We start from the raw sequence: 20,693 nt of genomic DNA on the forward strand, positions 1-20,693 counted from the left end.
TACGTGCCATCCTGTGCTGCTGATGGGACCTACACACCAACGCAGTGTCAGCAGGGAGGGCAGTGCTGGTGTGTGGACACCAAGGGGCAAGAGGTCCCAGGCACCAAGAGACGAGGACAGTCCCCAGACTGCGGTAGGTATGAGGCTTGGAAAGGGAAGACACATCTCTTGGTGTCTTTAGAGAGAAACCCAAAAGACCAACTGTCTTCTCGGCTTCGATAAATTCTGATGTTCAAAAACTCAGATGCTAACTGTCTTCTCGGCTTCGATGAATTCTGATGTTCAAAAACTCAGATGCCAAAACCTCCCTGGGGTTGAGTCACATTTTAGTAAATTATCAGATATCATACTCCTTTCATTTTCCTTTATGACCTTCCTTTAGCTTCTTAGTTTTGCATATATCAAGGCTTTTCTTTGCAGCCCTGATATCTGTCTCAACTCCAGGACCTGGGGTGTTAGGTGAAAATGTCTGGGATAACATAAGGAAGCAAGAGATGGTGATTTGGGGTTTTACCTTCCTCCTTTGGTGAAATGCTGTGGAATTTCTACATCATCTCCCATCCTGACCATTTTTTTCCCAACTCCATCACTACATATTTTTCCATGAAAACTGCAAAATCCAGTAAAAAAACACCCAACAAACAATTTGGAAAAGGTGTATGGGTTTAGGCTTTGAGAGATTCCATGAAGAATACACCATCAAATCAATGCCCTAAATGGAAATGACAGCAGAAATGTCCAAGGGCCTGGGGGGAGGAGGAAAGTTGAAAATCTTCAGTCCAAAGTGCACTACCTAAATATTCAGGATTGTGCTGGAGGGCAGGGGCACGGGGTCTCAACACGGGGGCTGCCTTGGGGGAGGGTGGTTGCTCTGTCTGAGACACAGCCTTGCCATGCAGCTAGAGAAGGAGGAATCTGCCCTAGGTGTCACGGCTCCAAATAGCTCAGAGTGCTCTGGGCACAGACAGGCTTACTGTGAAATGAAAATGTTCGTGTGCCTCTGAGGCTGATCACCAAGGATATTGCAAGGGAACCTCCAAGAGGCCTTGCCATATGTTGGGACTGGTTGTTTTCTCTTTGAATGTGCTTTGCTGAGCCCTCCTGATGACTTTTTTGGAGGGAGAGGAAAGGGAGGGGGCAATGACTTGAGGCTGCTTGCAGCTTTTTTTGGCAGGCTCAGGAAATTTAAGCAGGGAAAAATTTCTGCAGAGGTTTTGCAGATTAACTCCTGAGAAGGTATTTCATGAGGATATAGCTGCAGCCTGTTTCAGACAGCTACATGCCATGTGCATGTTCTGCTCTATTTCATGTTCAAAAAGCATGTAGATGTGGTGCTTAGGGACATGGTTTAGTGGTGAACCTGGCAGTGCTGGTTAAATGATTGGACTCGATGAGCTTACAGGTCTTTTCCGACCTTAATTATTTTATGATTCTATGATTCTTTAATATCTTTGAGTCTCACACTCAGCAGTGTGAACACTGACTGGAGGAGACAGAGCCATAGGTGTGGGCAGCATATGAGGTCCTGATAAGGGACATGCTTTTCAGACCTTTCACTATGGATTCACCCCAGCAGTGCTTTTGTGTTTATTCTTCCTCCCTCTGCTTTGATTTGATTCAACAGTGGGTAGGAGGGGAGAGTGTTTCTAACCCATGATCCTACATTTGTTTCATATTACCCTTCTTGTGGGATTGTGGCTTACACTAACTTATTGGTCCTCAGAGGAATGTTCTTCATCCCTCTAACCAAGAGCCAACACTGAAAACAGAAGGGGCCCATCCTACAGAAAGTGCCTTTACAAAGGAACTGCTGGGAGAAACCCTGAGCCCTGCCAGGAACTGTGGAGCAGGACAAGGGTGTGAAAAGGAGGAGTGAGAAAGATGTTGATCACAGAACCTCAGATTACTTGCTCATCTATTTTAGTAGCTTTTAAGATTTCCAGTTTTTATCCTTTCTCTTAACAGGATTTATGACTGCTTTATCATGTTGGGTGTGGAATAAATGGAGTTGGGGTGGGGAGCCCAAGGGAGGCCATGCTGGAGCAGACCAAAGCTGTTTATCCCCTGCAGGGACAGCAGTGGTGCTTAGGGAGAAAGCGTGAGAAACCTGGAAAATGCACAGAGTTTTCATATATCCTCCTGCAGATGGGAGAGGCCCCAAACTGGAGGCCAAGCCCAGATCATTGTGTTCAGCCCTCCCCTATGGGATCATCTTCCAGGGATTTGCCTAAATGTCCTTTGACCTTTTATCTTTCCAAGCACACTCTAGCAATAAATTTCAGGTTCATAATTATGTGCTCTGCTTCTGGACTTCTCTGTACTGTGAGAAATACTGAATTATGATTGTATGTTGTGAATGATGTGGAGATTCCTGTATTTTAAAGACATTTATAGTGTTGGGGTTTTTTTGTATCCAAGCTGAATGGTCTGTCCTACTGGAAAAGCTGTTCTGTCCTTAAAATATTTTTGCCTCCCTTCTCTGTAGTTCAGCTGCTTTTGCATCTCTTTGATATAATTCTGCTAGTTTTCAAGGAAAGGTAACTGTGTTGCACATGAGTCAAGCTGCTGCATGTGTTCCAGGGTTCCAGTCAGTGCCATAACCATCATGTCTCAGCATCTTTATATTTACCAAATCTTTCCTTTTTTGATGTCTTTCATGCCTTAAGCTTAGTCCTTCAGTGCTGTGTTGCCTCCTAACTTGGAGCCATTGCTGCCTATGTATGAATGTATAGATGGGTCTGGATGCAGCTACACCTGTGACATAGCTGATCCCAGGATACTGCTGGCCAGGACTGCAGTTGGTATCCTCAATTCCTTGACATTTGATTATTTTTATTAAAACTTTTCTTTTTTTCCCCTTAGAGCTCGTTTGTGAATGCCATCTGGTCCTTAGCACTCTATTACCGCTAATTTTAACGATTTGTTTTAAAACCTCTTGTAATGAACACTTCATTATGCAACTGAAGATCTAGTTAGGAAACGTCCATAAATTCCTTATTAGTAGGCATTGCTTAAAATAGCTTTCTCTTTTTTTGCAGTCTATTTCTCTTTCTTAGCTTCACATTTTGCACCTGGATCATCAGAGGTTTTCATTAGAAGCAGTTGTCCTACCAGAGAGTTAAAATATTTGGAAAAGTTTTTGTTCATTCTTTGAGCCACAGGAACAGGAATTAAGATTTTCATTGGGAAGAAGTAGAACCAGTAAAATATCACAGAGCTGAGAACTTGGACATGGGGAAAGAATGTTTCCTTTCAGTTTGTGTCTTGACTGGAGAATTTTATTTGTAGACCTTACGTAATAACAGTTTGAATTACCTTATCAATTTGCATGATGCATAGCTGAGAAGCTGCAGGCAGCTTAATCTACACTTTTGTGTTGTTTCTGCCCAGAGTGCTTGAAAGAGAGCTGTAGAGTTATGGGTTTGGGAGGTTACAAGATTTCCTTTTTTTTTTTTTAAATCTTTCTCTAGGTGAAGAACACGTGTGCATCTCTGAGAGGCGACAGGCCTTGTCAAGGCTCTTTTATGGCCCTGCTGGGTACTTCAGTCAGTCCAATTCGTTTTCCACGCCAGATAAACAGTCAGAAAAAACAGATGGGTTTTCAAGACCTTGCCCTACCTACTTCAAAGAGCTGTTTCTGGACTCTGGATTGTCATCCCCAGTTGCACAAAGCCCATTTGTCAGCCAGACTTCTGGGCTGGAAACCATTCTTAGTGAAGCCATCGCGGGGATATTCCCATCAAGGGAACTGGCTCAAGTGGCACTGCAATTTACTGCCAATGCAAAACGTTTCCAAGAAAACCTCTTCGGAGGAAAGTTCTTGAAGAATTTGATCCAGTTTAACTTCACAGGGGCCCTTGGCACTAGTGGGAAATACAACATTGGCCAATTTTTCCCACAGGGGGATGTGGCAGAGAGGGATAATGGCCAAGGCCCTTTGGAATCAGCTGAGGCATTTTCATTGGAGGTATCAAAGGGAACCTCCATTTTGAGTAAACCTCTTGTAGGCAGCTTTGGCCGCACAGTAACTCTACAGGACAATCAGAATATGATGAAGTTCCTTTCCTCTGTTCTGGAACTGCCTGAGTTCTTTACTTTTCTTCAACAAGTGATTTCTGTCCCCAAAAGCATTGCTGAAGATTTAGGTGAAGTGGTGAAATTAGCGTTGGGATCCAAAGACTGTGGTGAGGAACCAAGGGACCTGTTTGTTCCAACATGCACCAAGGAGGGGAGGTATGAGGAAGTTCAGTGCTATGCAGGAGAGTGCTGGTGTTTGGACAGTTTGGGTAAGGAAGTTCCAGGCTCAAGACTTCAAGGCAAACGTCCAAGGTGTCCCACTGATTGTGAGAAGCAAAGGACAAAGCTGCAAAACCTGAAGAAAAACCTGCCTGCGGGATCAGATCTTTTTATTCCCTCTTGTACCAAGGATGGAGACTTTCTGCCACTCCAGTGTTATGGGACGAATTGCTTCTGTGTTGATTTGGATGGCAAAACTATTCCAGGAATAAGGGGAAAAGCTGGAAAGCCAATGCAATGTAAGTCTTATGGAGTGGGAATGTAAAGATGCCTCCTTTTGTGTTGGAATTTCATGGTTCTTTCTTCATATCTGATTATATCTGGAAATATAGGGATGATGTATGCAAAAGATATTGCCTCCCAACAGGAAAGCTATGCAGCTTTGCAGTTGCAGGGGCATAGTGAGAAATACAGTGTAAGTAATGTTTAATATCCTAAGTCTTAAAGGTGGTCAGTGTATAGGGTAGGCATGCTCAAAACAGAGGAGCTCTTGCCCTGTTAATGAGTGTGCCATTGGTGTATGTCTCTGCCTAAGCATGTAGCAGATATGTGTAACATTCATGATGCCTGTGAGCCCTGGAGCATCTGTGTGACAGAATGTGACACCTGCCAAGTGAAAAAGCTTTTTTACTCCCAGGACCATGTCACCTGGGCAGGGTCACTTGCTCTTCTTTTCCTGAGAACTAAAGAGTTTCAGTGCCTTAAACCATGAACCTGATTTAATCTTTTAGCTCAAGAATATGTCCTCAACTTGGTACTATGTTACAGGAGTCCAAACATAGGAGAGGGATTTAATAGCTGGCAGATTTCTCATAAGGGTCACAAAGTCAGGCCAGAAAAATGAGTAGCAAATGACTTCTCAGACATCAGTTTGGCAAGTGCCTCTTCTTGCCCTTCTATTAATGGGATATGAAGGAAGAAGGAAGCACATAGGCTGTGCATATTTGTCTTTCAAGTTTCTGTGAATTGAAAATGGCACATCAACAGGGAGAACAGACCAAGAGAAGAGCCTGCTTCTCATTTTGGGAGGAATAGCAGATTATCTAGCAGTTGAGAGTGCTGCATAGTGAGAGAGCTCATTTGAATATCAGTTTGCAGAAGTACTGGGGAGTTTATTGCAATGATCTGAATTTGGAGGGTATTTATATCGAGCAACCCATCTGTGGTGCAATCAAAACCAGGTTCAGAATTCTCTGGTGCTCCTATGGTTTGTTAGGCTTGTAGAGCTGCTTGGTGGGGAAACAAAGTTTGGCTCTGGAGATGGCAGAAAAGGCTTCCAAAACAATCTCACTCTCGTATTTTGAGGGATGATATTTTTATATTCAGTGGCAATATTCAGTAGAGAATAAGAAGAGAGGACACACAATCTGAAAATTCTGGTTAGGTCTAAGGGGAAATAAAATCACTAGTATCCTGCTATTCTGATAGTTGCTTTTTCAAGGATTGGCTGAGTAAGAAGTAACTCCCATCTTATCAAGTATATCTGAAAATACCTAGTTGGTGTGAGCAGATCCAGGAAGGCATTTAGTAGCACCAAGCATCTATCACCCCAGTAAGAACTACAGGCACCACATGCTTTTAAAAGTAATCTATATGCTTCTTTCAGGGCTCACACACCTTTGGAAATCTTACCTTGTTTCACCATGGAACCTTAATATCATCAGCCCTCCTGGAAACAGGCCAGGAATGTTGTTGTTAGTACTGGGATGTGTGACCAAGTTTTAGCAGTGGTGTTTATTGTACTGGAGGGATAGGGGTATTGTGTATCTTCAGTGCATTCATAAGATGTGGTGTGCATGTTTTTCTTTCCCCCAGGCCCAAGCGCGTGCCAAGTAACAGCTGGCCAGGAGTTTCTAAAGGCTGTGAAGCTCCTGCTCTCAGATCCCAGTGCTGTCCCACAGCTCTCCAGCCTTCACCTCCCACAGTGTGATGCTGAGGGTGCCTGGAGGCAGGTGCAGTGCAGTGGTCCTCCTGAACAAGCCTTTGAGTGGTACGAAAGGTGGATTGCAGAGAACAACGAAGGCAAACCCCTGCCCGTTGCTAATCTACTGAGCATTGTAGCTGGATATAAAGAGGCATCTTCCAAAGGCTTTTCAGCTTTTGTTAAAGCTTTGTACGAGGCTGGGCACCAGAATGTCTTCCCCACATTCACCACATATTCTTCTTTCACGGATCTCCCACCTGAAGTACTGGAAGGAAACTTGACCAGTGCATCTGAGAACATTTTACTGAATCCATATACATTCTGGCAGCTTCTGAATGAGCAGCTGACCTATTACCCAGGACCCTATAGTGATTTCAGTGCTCCCTTAGGCCACTTTGAACTTCGTGATTGTTGGTGTGTCAATAGCAAAGGAGAAGAGCTACAAGGAACAAAGGCAGGAGTGAACCAGATCCCAACATGTAAGTGACAGAATTTCTGGTAGACTATCTGGTCTTTTATGCCACGAGAGAGGGAAGTCCTTTCAATTGCTGTGAAGTAGCAGACAATAACTTGTCAGAAGGATCATCAGTGCTGCCATTGTCACTGGAAGTCAAAGGTGTGGCAACTCATTTATGACAAATAAGTGCTTCCTCAGCTTTGGCAATAAGGAGGAATAAAGTTCCATATCAGGTTTTTGTAGATTTTATAATTTGGAGTTTGGCTATATAATGATTTTGCAGAAGATGCTTAGCCAGATGGCAAAGGACACGTTGAAGTTAGAAAATCTGAAAAGTTGTATAGAAAATTCAGGATTACATTGTGATGTAAATGAATTTCAAGAATGCCTTAAAATGAAGCAACAGGGATTTTCTTTACTGATTCTTACTATGTGGTCAAGAGTAACAGATATCCCCTAGAAGGCACTAGAAGAGTCAGGCCAGCACTGAAGTTTGGTAATCCCTCTGTCTAGACACTTCTACTGAAGCTGCTGGGCCCTCTTTGGGGTTATTTCAGCAGATGACCTATATTATACATGTCATCACTGAAATCCTTCTCATCACATAGTATTTTTCAAGCTGTGAGGAAGAGACAGAATGCTGAATGGCAAACTGCCAGAGATTCCAGTTCTGTGAGCAAGTGGGTATAAAGGGGACGAAGTTCAGTTATTTTGGAGGAGAAACTTTCATGGAGCTGGTTCTGTATGTTGAACTGCCCTTTCTGAGTCAGCAGATGTATGAATAGGACAGACCAAGTGTCAACTGCCACTGTGGACCCAAGGGATATACCTGCATTTCCCTTTTTGACTCTCACTTCTGATTGTCAGCTTTTTTTTTAATGGCAGGAATTGAGGGAATGTTCCTTAGACACATATTAACTCTGTAACCAATGAGGACTTAATTTAAAATTATCAAGGCTTTGGCCCAGGACTTGGAGAATATTTGGGTGATTTCTGGTACTCTCAGACTTTTGCTGGTAAACAGCTAAGCATTCACAAGTCTCCTTTTCTTGCTTCATTATGCAATTCAAAATGGAGTGAGTGCAGAAGGAAACAGACAATGCTAATTAAAACACCTGCTAATTTTCACATGCAAATTTTATTGGATTTAGATGAAAGATATTAATATACTCTTTGGTTCTACAGGTCCTGGTACATGTGAAAGTGTTAGGCTGGAAGCCATGAAATTTATGGAGGAGGCAGAGCAGCTCATCTTAGTCTCAAATGGTTCCCACTTTGCTTTTGGAGAGAGCTTCCTGCTGGCAAAGGGGATACAGCTCACAGACAGTGACCTCCTACGTTCTGCTCAGCCCTACAACTCAGAGGTGGTCTCTGAAAAGCTGTTGTCAGGCAGTGACTATGCTCTCCAGCTGGCTGCATGGTCAGGTAGGTGGAAGGGAGATGAGAGCTTAATTAAATGGATTCATGCCCAGAGTCTGTGCAAGAGTACTTGATGTCAAATGCAACTTTGCTGACAAACAGGTGCAGCTCAGCAGGTGTAATTAGTCAGGGTCATTAACCTGCCAACCCAAGAGCTGATTTCAGTTGTCTTATATGTATAACACAATGCAAATATAAAATCAGGACATGTACCAGCCTTTAAGTCCTTGTAGTATTTGGTAATCTGTCTTCTAAACAACAGAGAATATTCAGGTGTTCACGAACACATGCACTTCAAATATCTTGGATTGGCCACTAACAGCTTGCTTTTACTTCTTTTTTATAGTCTTGCACTTCTACTGGCAGAGTCACTTTACTACAAAACGTTCTGCTGGGGAAGCAGCACAGCTGGGATTTCTCCCTTACATCCCACAGTGTGATGGCCTGGGAAACTGGGAGCCAGCTCAGTGCTACGAGAGCACAGGTGAGAAATGCCTAACAAGATACTTTGGGCTGTCTGAACAAGGAAAAACTAAGAAGAATTCTAACAAAAAGGTAGAAAAGTGGTATTCTTATATTCAAAGTGAAGAAAGGTGATGGGGTCTACAAAACAGGTAGAAAACTGACTGTAGCTAAGTGGCAGCTCATTTGGGCTCAAAAATCAGTCAATGTTCAGTTGCTTACTGCTAGTACTGTTCTTCAGTGATCAGCCCAGGGGTTGCTATTGCTTGATGCCTTCATTCATGACCAGGACAATGAGATGGAGTGCACCTTCAGCAAGTTTGTGGATGATGCCAAGTTTCTGGGAGTAGGTGATATGCTCTGGGATAGAGCTGCAATGGGAGAGTCTCACTAGAGCTGCCACATTTCCATTCTCATCACTGCTCTGAGGTGTGGTGTGCTTATCCCTGGATAGCAGAGTTAATTGTGACTTAGATTTACTGAGCTATACCTACAGTGCTGCTGAGGATGAAAATCTTCCCAGCATGCAACAAAGCATACTGCAGTATAACATCTAAAATAAAGCTGCTTTTCCTCCCTGGCCAGGTCATTGCTGGTGTGTGGATGAGAGAGGACATTATGTCGTGGATTCCTTGGTCTCACGCTCAGCAGAACTTCTCAAATGTCAGTTGGGGTTTTTTTTCCTAAATATTTGTCTTTACCTGTTCTTACAAATTTTAATATTCACTGAAAATTCTAGTATGATATGCATGAAGTAAGTCTTGTTTCTAACCATTGTAAGAAAAGAAAAAAAGAATTTTATGCTTATTTTGCTAATTCATTTAATTTCATTATGTGTGATTTTGGCTTGCATGATTTGAGAGTGGACCCTCTATTGTTGATGGCCCTGTCTGAGCAGGGGGATTGGACCAATCATCCAACCTGATGTCTCCAAAGGTCTCTTCCAACCTCAACCATTCTGTGGTTATCAAACACCAATCAGGAATTCCCTGCCTGAGAATGTAGCAGAGCCTAATGCAGATGTGTGAAGGAACAGGTGATGTGCCCCTTTCTTTTGCTTAGGTGGAGAACGTGATTTTATTTTAACATACATGTGTGTTTTCCTTCTCACAGGTCAGACATCATGTCAGAGGTCTCGAACCAATGCCTTAGTTTCCAGCTGGAGACAGAGTGGCTCAAAGCTGGATGCTTCTACAGCTGATCTGTTCATCCCCAACTGCCTTGAGGTGATTTAACATGACTGAGGGAGGAAGCAGGTTTTGTTTACACCATGCCAAAGTCACATATACTTTCAGTCCATACTCCTTAAACATCCCTTGTGTATTTCTAATATCCTGAAAGTACAGGGTAAGACAAAACTAGGAGCAGGCATTGCCCTGCAGAAGGCAGAACTTAAGTAGTTTTGAGATGAATACTGGGAACAGGAAGCTCTGTCTCTGCCCACAGGGTGACTCTGCCTGGTCGTTTTGCAGAGCTGTGCCTAAAAGCTACAACTTAATTGAGCTGTGGGAGAATGACAGGGTGAGAGGGAGCTGGATGCTGATATCCCAAAATAGGGTCCATGGTGCTCTCAGAATGTGTCAGTGAGCAGGGTAGAGATGGGCAAGGAACAGACATTTCATATAATAGAATCATTATCATATAGAATCATGTCATCATTCAGGTTGGAAAAGACAGCAAAGATCATCAACTATTATCCCAGCATTGCTGGGATCCACCACTAAACCATATCTTTAAGCATCACATCTACACTTTTTTTGAACTCATTTTGAATCATTATACCAGAACTTCATATCAATGGGCTTTATATCTGCATCCTACTTAATGGTTTGACTTGATGATCTTAGAGGTCTTTTCCAACCTAAATGACTCTTGATTCTCTCAGGGCTTGGCCTGTGTTTTATTTTAGGTAGACTCTATTTTAATGTTTTGTGTTTTCAACTTGTTGTATTAATGGACAAATGTAAACATGATAAAACACTTTGGGGTATGGATTGTGGTGTGTCTGTATTAAAATAAATTTCTCTGCAATGCCATGTGCTTGATTCTTTGTAGACAGGAGAATATGCTCTGCTACAGAGATCTGACACAGATATTTGGTGTGTGGATCCTGTGTCAGGAGAAATATTTCAGCGTGGCAGCAAAGACTTGGATGGGAATCCAGAGTGTGAGTAATGCTTTGCCCAGTGCCTGTGATGCTTGTGGAGATGCCTCATGCTTTGCAGCATATCTACTTTCCTTTTCAGAATGTTGCCTGTGAAACATGAGAGTACATTATTTCACCAGAGATATGGCACATACAAGCATATCAACATTGAAAGAGGATCTGAAAATAGTTACCCTGTACTTTCATAACACCAGAAATAAACCAGTCTAGAGAAACTGATGGGCAGGGCTCTATGTATTTTTTTTACCTTGCATTTCGTACCACCATAGAAAATTCTTTGGGCTTGTGGATGAGTTGGATGATTCACTCCAAGGCAGTGAATCCTGCACTGTGCAGTCAGTGAGTCCATTTTACATGGTCCACAGCCACTCAAAGGAATGCAATTAGTTTTTTAGTATCTGTTTATTGTCTTCAAATAAGGCCAAAGAACTGTTGAAGTTGCATAGGAGTTGGTTGATCCAGAAAGTTCTAGAATCCTTGTTTGCATGAGTTGGGATGCTCATTTGGAGCCTGTGCCCAGGTTCTGCTCATCTGAACAGTACAGGCAGCCCAAGAACCTACAGTCCTGCTGTGCTTGTTCTGCAGTTCTTTAGCTAGTGATATTCTGCAAACAAAATTTGTAATCACAATGCTGTCTCAAGTTCATATTGAACTTCTTGGATCTTCTTGTCAAGAAGTGGTTCTGCTCACTCATAACCCTGTTTTTTGTGTTTGTGAGTGACCATATATATTGCTGCTTCATGGCTGGGGTTTTCTTCCAGTTTTGGAGGTCTAAAACTGGGACATCTGGACTATTTTAAAATGTAAATGATTGTATTGCGTTTAAAATTACCTTGATCAAAATTTCTTACAAAAAAGTTTGATTTGGCTCATCTTAAGAATTTTAAATATCAGCATCTAAATTATATACTATCAAATGTATGGGAAAGAAAAAGATGTAAATGAAAAATAAATAAAAGCATTTTTCAACCTTTTTATTTATGCAAAGCAATATTCCTTGCACTTAAATCTTTAGGAAAAAATGTGGGTTTTTTCTAGTGCAAGTAAAATTTCCCATTTCTATGATGATTCAAATTATTTATGGCTTCATGATCTCTCATCTTTCTTCCTTCTGACAAAACAGTCTGACAGCACTGCTGTTAAAGTCTTTAGTACAATTTATTGTCTTCTGTTCTAAATCTTGCAATTGATTTCTCTCTTTAAAGGTCCAAGTTTCTGTAATATGCTGAAGTCAAAAACTATTTCACGAGAATTTGCCAGAGGCTACATCCCCCAGTGTGAAGGGGATGATGGGGCTTTCTCCCCCGTGCAGTGCAGCCAGGATCAGGAGAGCTGCTGGTGTGTCTTTGACAATGGAGAAGAGGTGCCAGGGACTCGAGTACGCGGAGGAAGACCAGCGTGTGCAAGTGAGTTCCTGCTTGAGGCACATTGCTTCTGAGCAAATCTGGGTCTGGAACTTAACCCAGTTAAGTTAAATTTTTCCACACTTTAGTTGTATCTAATCTTATTTGTTCAGACCTTTATAGAGACTTTTGCTCAAGCAGCATGCTTATCTCTGTGTCATAGCAGATTTTAGACTTGCCTGGCCATGATGTCCAGGTTTCTTCAGGTGCTTTTTCAGGGAAAAAGGAGAAGGGAATGGATCTTTGAAATTTTTTTATTCATAAAATTGGTTGAATCAAACCAGTTGAGCTATAAAACTCAGCTATGAAGTCAATCTGAACAGCTTGCTGTGAACTTGAATCTCTTCCAGTCTGAGCTGGCTCTGGGATTAAAAACCATTCAGCTGACTAAAATAAAATTTGAAAAATGTATGCTTCTGCCATTCTGACTCTTGGCTTGTGACCAGAATTGTGAAAAGGATGTGCCAAAATACTACATATTAACAGAGTATTTCCTGCATGACCAGAGCTGTGAAGCACTGGAATTCACTCATGGTTTCCAGTGAGATGTCCAAATGGGAGACATTTGGATAAATTTAATTTGCAATGGCCTTTATGCATCTTCCCATCACTGAAGTGAAGCAAAATTAATTAAACTTCCTACAAGGCTATGTTCCAAAGTATAATGATTTATGGAAAGTAGAGATGGAAAAAAACCAAACCTTTCGACTGGTACATGCAGGACACTGCTGTTTCCATAGTTCTTTTGTTGTGGGTTTTGGTTTGGTTTGTGTTTTTTGGACAAAAATTTAGAGAAATGAGTCCACATGATAAGAAATTGCTTCAGTTTCCTTTTGTGATTCTGCTATATAAAGAGTAACATCTGCCCAAACTCACCAACCAAAAAATAGATGTGGCACCTGAGGACGTGATTTGGTGTTGGGCCTGGCAGTGCTGGATTAATGGCTGAACTCAATGATCTTAGAGGTCTTTTCCAACCTTTATGATTCTATGATACAAATACCTGATTGTGTTGGCCCAACTGCCTATAAGGTGTTTTAATCAACTAGCTAATTGCTCAGCCGACTTGGAAACCACCACAACATAATTTTTGTTGAATTCTCTTGTACCAATAGAGAGCTATGAGGGTAGGATTTGATGAGCAGCCAGAAGGAGACCCCTTGGTTGTATCTGCCCCATGCCTGTGATGTTGTGTGGAGATCCCCAGCCAAGCTCTGAGGAGATGAGCTCCAGAGTAGGGTGGTGTAGCCATGTGAGCACAGCAGTTCAAGGCAGGTTTCTAGCTCTTCAGAGAAGCAGAGCCTATCACTCTAACAAGTGCAGTGCTGCTGCCATCCTGTTTTCAGGCAACACTTGTCACTCAGCAGTATGGATTGGCAGTTCCCACAGACTCTGAGGGTGAACATGTGAAAATGGAAGTATCTAGCAAGCCAGAGAGAACTCAGAACTTGTTGTAAATGTTAATTCCTTGATATCTCCTACTCTCTATGAAACCTCATTTTCTAGATTTCCCCCCAAAATTCCAACAGAATTTATGGAATATGTTCTAAGGAGTGTGTAGTTATACCTCAAGATAGGCCTTTGAGGTGATTTTACAGTTTGGCTATTAATGTGTTGTTTCTTGGGATCTTGTACTGCTGTACTTTTCCTACAGGAAATAGTGACTGAATGATTAATGATCTTTCTTTTTTAAAAGACTGAGCTGAGAGGGAGAACTGCTTTGAAAATATAGTGGAAACCTGGCTTTACTGAAAACTATTTGTTATTTTCTGCATAGAGATTGAAATACTCTGTAATGATTTTCCTGGTTTTCAAAGTTTTCAGTGGAACTTTTCGTGCTTAGTTATTGTATAAAAATAAAGAAGCAAAAGTTACTTTTTTCCTCAGTCTATCCAGGCTTATATCTCTAGTCCTGGGAACTACTAACAATTGTTCAGGAAAAAGGAGTCTATCTCACTATCTTGGAGATCTTGTCTAGCAGCAAAAGAAGCTGTTGCAGTTAGAAAATAGGATAAACTACTCCTCCAGCATCAAAAGAGACAACTGTAAACAGAAAGTAATAATTCACAGTGCCCAGTGCCTGCAATGAGGTTTTAATTAGTTTAATAATTTCCATCAGAGGTAGAATCTAACTTCTAGTTGACATGCACTGGAGAGATGTATCCTACCAGTCCTCACATGCATCTCCCATCCTCATGCCTATTGCCACAACTCTGAGTATAGGTAGAGGAGAGAAAGGATTCCAGAGAAGGTCCTGGAAATCTTTAGAAACACGTTTGAAACAAGTGTCAGTATTCAGTTGGATTCTGATTCACTCCTACAGGACTAAGAAATAGAAGAAAGACAAAATGGTACAGGCTTGATAACAATAGTAAATGAAGTGACATCTGTGGAGGAATAAATGAGCAAATTACTGATGGTGAACTGAAACCTCTGAAGCACACCAGGAAACCATTGGTCACTTGCATTTTGGGGCTGGTTATTTCCCTTGTTTACACATCAAACCTCATTGGAACAGGCAGTAGAAGACTAGCAGTACACAGCTGAGACTGGATATGACTTGCTGGATATAGAAATGTGTGAGAGCAATTAAAAAACAACAAACTGATGTTTACATACTTTGTATAAAGAGATTCTAATGTAATTTATATATAATGGTGGATGTAGTTTAAAAGGTCAGGATAAATATTACAACCTCTTTTACAGTTATATCTTTTGGTCCTAAAACCTTGGGAGACTTATTAGAAGTTTGTTAAGCAAGGATGCCAGTTTTCCACCTTCACTGGGAAAGAGCCTGGCTACAGAGTCAATGAGTGAAGAGATGGAATGTAGTGGTCTCATTTACAGAGTTATTGCAGAAAAGATGTTATAAAGGAGACTTGGAAAAAAATACATTTGTCAATTCAGCAAGACAGATACAAAAGCCTTTTCTTTTGGCATTGAAGTGCTCAGGGATAGAAAGCAAAGATGTACTGCACACGCTGGAACTCAGGTTCATCCTGCAGTGTCTTAAACTTTAACTGAAGTGGCTGCTAAGTTATGGAATTAATCTTCATGTCTCCATCAGAAAGGGAGGGGAAGGCTACTCAGACCTGAACCATCAGCGATATTTGCCTCCCTCCAGTGACTAGGGAGGCTGGAACCAATTTGTACATTGCAATTTGCAAAATGATCTATATATACACACCAAGCAAGTGAATTGTATGATATGATAATATATTTTTCCTTCTCTTTATTTCTAAGTGAGGAAATTGTTTCTTCTCTCTGTGTTTTGTTACTCTAGAACTCAGAAGTGTTTAATTATTACTGGATATATTTAGTAATTAGGTTGGGATTTCACTAATACTGAGTGCAGCAGTTGGTTTGTACTGATTAGTAGAAATTGATTACCATTGTAATTAACCTGCTATAATAGTCTGTTACAGTGAGCTAGCAGGGCTGGAATGACTGTACTGATTTGGAGTGAGTTGATAGGGAAAACTCTGTGCTCCAAAGATGTATAGTACTGTTTTTCACTCTCTGTATATGGTGTATACTGACCTGCTGGGTCTCTCTAGCATCCTGGTGCTGTTGAAGACACCACAGTCATGAGCTCCTGATCTTAAAGCTTTCAAACTTCAGTCTAAAGGGAATTGAAATGAGGGGGTTTTGGCCCTGCTTATTTCCACTAGACATCTTTTGTAAAGGTTTGTTCTGCTGATGGTTAGAAATCTCATTTCCTGCTTAAATTTATTCATGGCTGTTTTAAAATGTATCTGTTCTTAGAAACCATCCACGTACCCTTCTGGACCCAACGCATTACCCATCCAAGTCAATATTTGTCTTTTCATCAGCTTCAGTAAACTGAGCCATTCTAACATCAAACCAGATTTGAGTTGACGAGTGGGAAATGCACATGGTGCTGCCTAGGTTTTATCTGTTGATATGAGGGTTTTATGGACTTTTTACTAGAAGTCCTCATAGAATGCCACTAATATATCCCCTTTCTCACATGCCTAAAGGTCCACAGTGTGCTCTGCCGTTTGGTGCCTCGTCTGTTCTCAATGGAGCTGTATTTTGTGAAGACATTTCTGGGCCAAGTCCAAGTGTTCAGCAGTGCCAGCTCGTGTGTCGCCAGGGCTACCACAGCTCCTCTTCCCGCACCGCGTTCCAGTGTGATGTGCAGCGGCGGCGATGGGTCTCTGCTGCCCCTCTCCACCAGGCCTGCCAGAGTATGTCTCAACTGCTGGGGCTTGGGAAGGGCTCAGGGCAATGTAAACAGACATACAAAATCAGCTTTCAGCACAAAGCTACTGTGTGAATGGCAATGGTAAAGCATAACATAGGCAAGCTGCGAAATTGAGGTGCAGTAGATTAGTTCTGTCTTCTGCCATCTTCATCTCTGTCTCTTGGCTGGCCCCTGTGCCAGAAACAGTCCTGCTTGCCTGTAATAATACAGCTATAAAAAGCTATTCAATCTATATGCAGATTTGTCTTTGTTAGTTAGAAGATGCTGGCACCATGAGTGATTCTGATGGAACTACTTAGTCCTGGAAGAACAGATGAGCACCAGATGTTTGAATTTGGCAGAACTTGACTGTTTATTTGCATAGTCAAGTCACTGTTACTTCTGCATCTTTTTGCAGCAGTCTGTTCTTTAGGATTATTGTTGTCTTTGTTGGCTGATTTCTGGTATTTTTCAACCCATTTTGCTTTCAAGAAAAAAATGGCACTTTAAACCTTGGAAGAATCGTTTGTCTATTCAAAACTCATGTAATTGGATATTAATGTTTACCTTTTCATTTATTTCAAATAGATACACATTCTGATCAAAATGGCAATCTGTAGTATTGCTGAACTTTGAGAAATGCAGGTCTTGCTGCCAAGTCTGCAGCTACTCCTCATCTCCAGAATAGGTTAAACCCATTGATCAGTCTCCAGAGTGGGTTAAACTCATTCTGGAACCCCTTGTGTTGCCACATTTCCATTTCTACCCAGATCTTCTATTCCAAATGTAAATACTTTCAAACTTCAAATTTCACACTGAGACTTTTGTCTGTCTATGGTGTGTTAGTTAGGTTTTTGTAACATTATGAAGTAACTTTCATGTTTGTCTGATAGCCACTGAATAACTTTGTAAGGACAGAGGGGAGTAGGTGACAATCTACTATAAAGTTTAGTGTAGGCTAAGGACTTCCCCCAGTAATTTGTATTTGGAATAGGGCATGGTCTTAAGAAGAGGGAAAAGATTCCCAACACATCAGAAGGTGATTGAATAAACTTCACAATAATGGAGAATTCACCAAAACACTTAGAAATTTGTTCCAATGCATAGTTACCCACACTCTTAAAAATCTTATTTCCTGTTCTTCATGTGTACACATAGAGATTGTGGTTAAATCACCTCTTAGATACTCTCTGCTAAAGTAAGGAGAGGGCTATGTGCCTTGCAGGAAGAAGCAGGTTTTTGTGTCCTCTGGTCCCTCCCACCATTCTCCTTGGACCCTCTCTAGGCTTTCCCATGCTCGTTTTTGGGGCAAGGGATGGGTAATTGTGCTTCAGCAGTGACACTTGTATGTGGTGCAGTGAGGGTCTGTAGGAATGTAGGTGCTGAATCTGAGATAACAAACCCTCCATAAGGCCTGGGATTGGTGTTACTCCAGGGGAGACAAGAAATTTGCATCTTTTTTTATCTCCTTGCTAAAAACTGATTAAATAGATTTTCATTTTGACCTCACAGATTTCTCATTGATTCGTGTGATTTACATCTCTTTGGTTTTCTATCAAAAATTCAGAAGGCTCTTGCAGACATCCATGCCAACACAATCAAGTTTATTCTCTCCTTAAACGTAATCCCAGTTAGTTTGACAAATTGGGTTTCTGAAAGCCTATTTGAATTAGTATTAATTGCTTTCATCGTTTAATTCCTTTTTTTGTAGATGTGTTCTCATGATTGTGTGTGCGAGAAGTGAAGGTTGACAGGTCAATAATTCTTGTTTTCCTGTTTCTTTTCTAAGTATTGGCATAATGTCAGCTTTAATCTAGTCCTCTGGAATTTTCTCTCTCTTTATTATTATATCACCTGCCTTTTTCCCTAATGTACAACATATATATTTATCAAACTTGTCTCTTGCTGCTTATTATTGACTGCTGACACCTCTATTCTTCTTACCTATAAATGGGGAGGTGCTCTTAATGCAAGATGATAATGTCAAATCAATGTTGTCTTTTCTGAAAGTAACTCTGAAAGTCAGTTTCTTCATTAGTGAGTTTACTAAATGCCCTTTCTACTTCATTTTTAGAGCTCCAGTTATTTCAGACAATCCAAGCTGAAACACACTTCCAGCTGATCCTACCCCCTGAGAAGATGTGTAGTTCTGACTATTCTGGATTACTTCAGGCATTCCAGATCTTTATTTTAGATGAGCTGAAGGCTCGTGGTTTATGTCACCTCCAGGTAATGTAAATTCGTTATTCTCTGTTGTCAGTGTTGGGTTTGTTTTTTGGTTTTCTTTTATTTGATTGGATTTTTTTTGTATGAAAAAATAAAGGTGAAGCACAGCATAGACCTTTGCCTGTTTGACAGAGGTGGAAAACTGGAATATGCCATGAAATCTGCCAGGATTTGCAGCATTCGTATATGGATGCGTGGGAAAATAGGAGGTTTAGCCTCAGTGACCACATGTCAGCAGAATCAACTTAGTTCTAGCCATAGAAGTCATATCACATCACTCCAATTCTTAGTAAAAACTTGTTTCAATGGAAGGCAATATTTTGACTATTCTTACAGTGAGTAAATAACCTGCTAAAATTTTATGTTCTTCCGTTTTTACAGGCCCTTTAGAAAATGTTACTTTTGAGCATAGCACAGTGCAAGAACCAGAAATTTCTCAGGCTGACTAACTGTGGTTTCATTTCCTTCTGAATTCAAGGTAAATGCATTTGGAAATACTGGCTCAGTTTCTGTCTGTGATGATTCCACTGTCTATGTGGAATGCCTGAGCGTGGATCGCCTGGGAGTGAACATCACATGGAGGACTCAGCTGGAAAACATCCCAGCAGCTTCTCTCCCTGACTTACATGATATTGGTAAGTTTTTCTTCCTCTGGTATTTCTGTGGATGAAACCTGATTTGCTTTTAATTATTTTGCTTCCTGGTGTCTGCTCTTAGGAGACACTAGCAAGGAATTATAAATGCTCACTGAAATAGTGTGTCTTTATAACACTGGTGTTGTGTTTTTGAGCTTTTGGTGTTGATATCTTTTCGGGCTGCACAGGGGAAAGGACCTATAACTGACTGTTTCTTTCAGATAGGACTTCCTCTCCCAGCTGCCTTAACGAGGATTGAAAATTGCTTTATTGTGCATGAGCTGAACCATCCCAGATGTTAATTTCCATTGGGCAGGTCCTCAGTGGTGGAAAAGATTGTGTTTCTTATTTGTTGTACTCAGAGAAACACAATTCTCATAGTGTCAAAAATGTAAATAATTTCTTCCAAGTTTTTATTTTTCACTGTCATTGTTGTTGTAAAAAAGCATTACTATTTTACCCTCTTCACACTATAAATTCCCTGTAGTAATAAAATTGCTTTTCAGGGAATGACTGTATGGTTTCAGAAGATACAGAGTAGGACCTGCTCTCTGTATACTCATGGTGCCATCAACTTTCATTCTGTTCCAACTTCCATGACCTTCTAAGGCAGTTATTTCTGTTTGAGGTGGGCTTTGGGTGTATTTAACAGTGAGCAAGTTAGGACTTTAATTGAATAGGCAATGTGCTCTGCTGTTTGTTAACATGCTTGTATTTCTGCATCTGCCTCTGTTTTTAAGTTCATAAGTTTCTGTATGGTTATCCATTCCCATATTGGAAATGTCTCTCATGCTATTTAATTGTATTGTTTTCCTCTTTAGAAAATGCAATTGTTGGAGAAAATCTTATTGGAGCATTTATAAAAGAGATTAAGGATGGTAGTTTCCTGCTGCATTTGGACTCCAAGCAGTTCCTAGCAGATTCTCTCATTGATTTTCCCCGGGATGAAGAGTTTGATCTATCTCCACGTGTGCAGCTAGGATGTAGAAGTGGATATCGAAGAACTTCAAATCCTGGGAAAGCAGTCCCAAATTCACAAGGATGTGGTATGTCTCAGTTTAGCTTTCCCTTCTGGGATGTTGTCAGGAATCAGTATAAAGCTGAAGTAGGAAATCATCAGTGAATTTGTGTTTATGGTTCATATGTGAAAGGCATGAGGCACCAACATGAATGATAAATCTGGGGAGAAATGGGAATTAGTGCTTTGCTTCATGTTCTGTCCTTGTGTTGAACCGATGATTTGGAAGTAGGTGTCGTGTCACTGACATAGTATTGAAGGTTTTGCAAACATTTTTGTGGATTATTTTATATCTGTCTGTAATAGAAGGTCATTCTGTAATGTACGTGGATTTTACAAAGATAATGTGACCAATGTTTCAGATGACAATACATTACCCAGAATCATAGAATCATAGAATTTAAGGGTTGGAATGGACCTTAGAGATCATCTAGTCCCAAACCCCTGCCCTGGGCAGGGACACCTCCTCACTAGATCAG

The 20,693-nt window shown here is 41.0% G+C and overlaps 1 protein-coding gene across 1 annotated transcript in view; it reads left to right on the plus strand.

Annotated features, from left to right (window-relative positions):
• Positions 1–20,242, plus strand: part of TG (thyroglobulin) — a gene marked incomplete at its 3' end in the record, with an annotated part of 31,800 nt that extends 11,558 nt beyond the window's left edge. The window contains exons 9-21 of the mRNA XM_009081892.1: positions 5–133; positions 3,471–4,535; positions 6,112–6,699; positions 7,863–8,102; positions 8,443–8,580; positions 9,144–9,221; positions 9,672–9,784; positions 10,614–10,725; positions 11,931–12,131; positions 16,130–16,339; positions 18,410–18,564; positions 19,040–19,196; positions 20,018–20,242. Of these exons, the coding sequence (XP_009080140.1) occupies positions 5–133; positions 3,471–4,535; positions 6,112–6,699; positions 7,863–8,102; positions 8,443–8,580; positions 9,144–9,221; positions 9,672–9,784; positions 10,614–10,725; positions 11,931–12,131; positions 16,130–16,339; positions 18,410–18,564; positions 19,040–19,196; positions 20,018–20,242 (3,411 nt within the window). The remainder of the gene's footprint in view (positions 1–4; positions 134–3,470; positions 4,536–6,111; positions 6,700–7,862; positions 8,103–8,442; positions 8,581–9,143; positions 9,222–9,671; positions 9,785–10,613; positions 10,726–11,930; positions 12,132–16,129; positions 16,340–18,409; positions 18,565–19,039; positions 19,197–20,017) is intronic.
• Between the last annotated feature and the right edge of the window lie 451 nt (positions 20,243–20,693).

Source organism: Acanthisitta chloris, unplaced genomic scaffold (genome assembly GCF_000695815.1).
Source record: "Acanthisitta chloris isolate BGI_N310 unplaced genomic scaffold, ASM69581v1 scaffold1929, whole genome shotgun sequence".
Lineage (NCBI taxonomy): Eukaryota > Metazoa > Chordata > Aves > Passeriformes > Acanthisittidae > Acanthisitta > Acanthisitta chloris.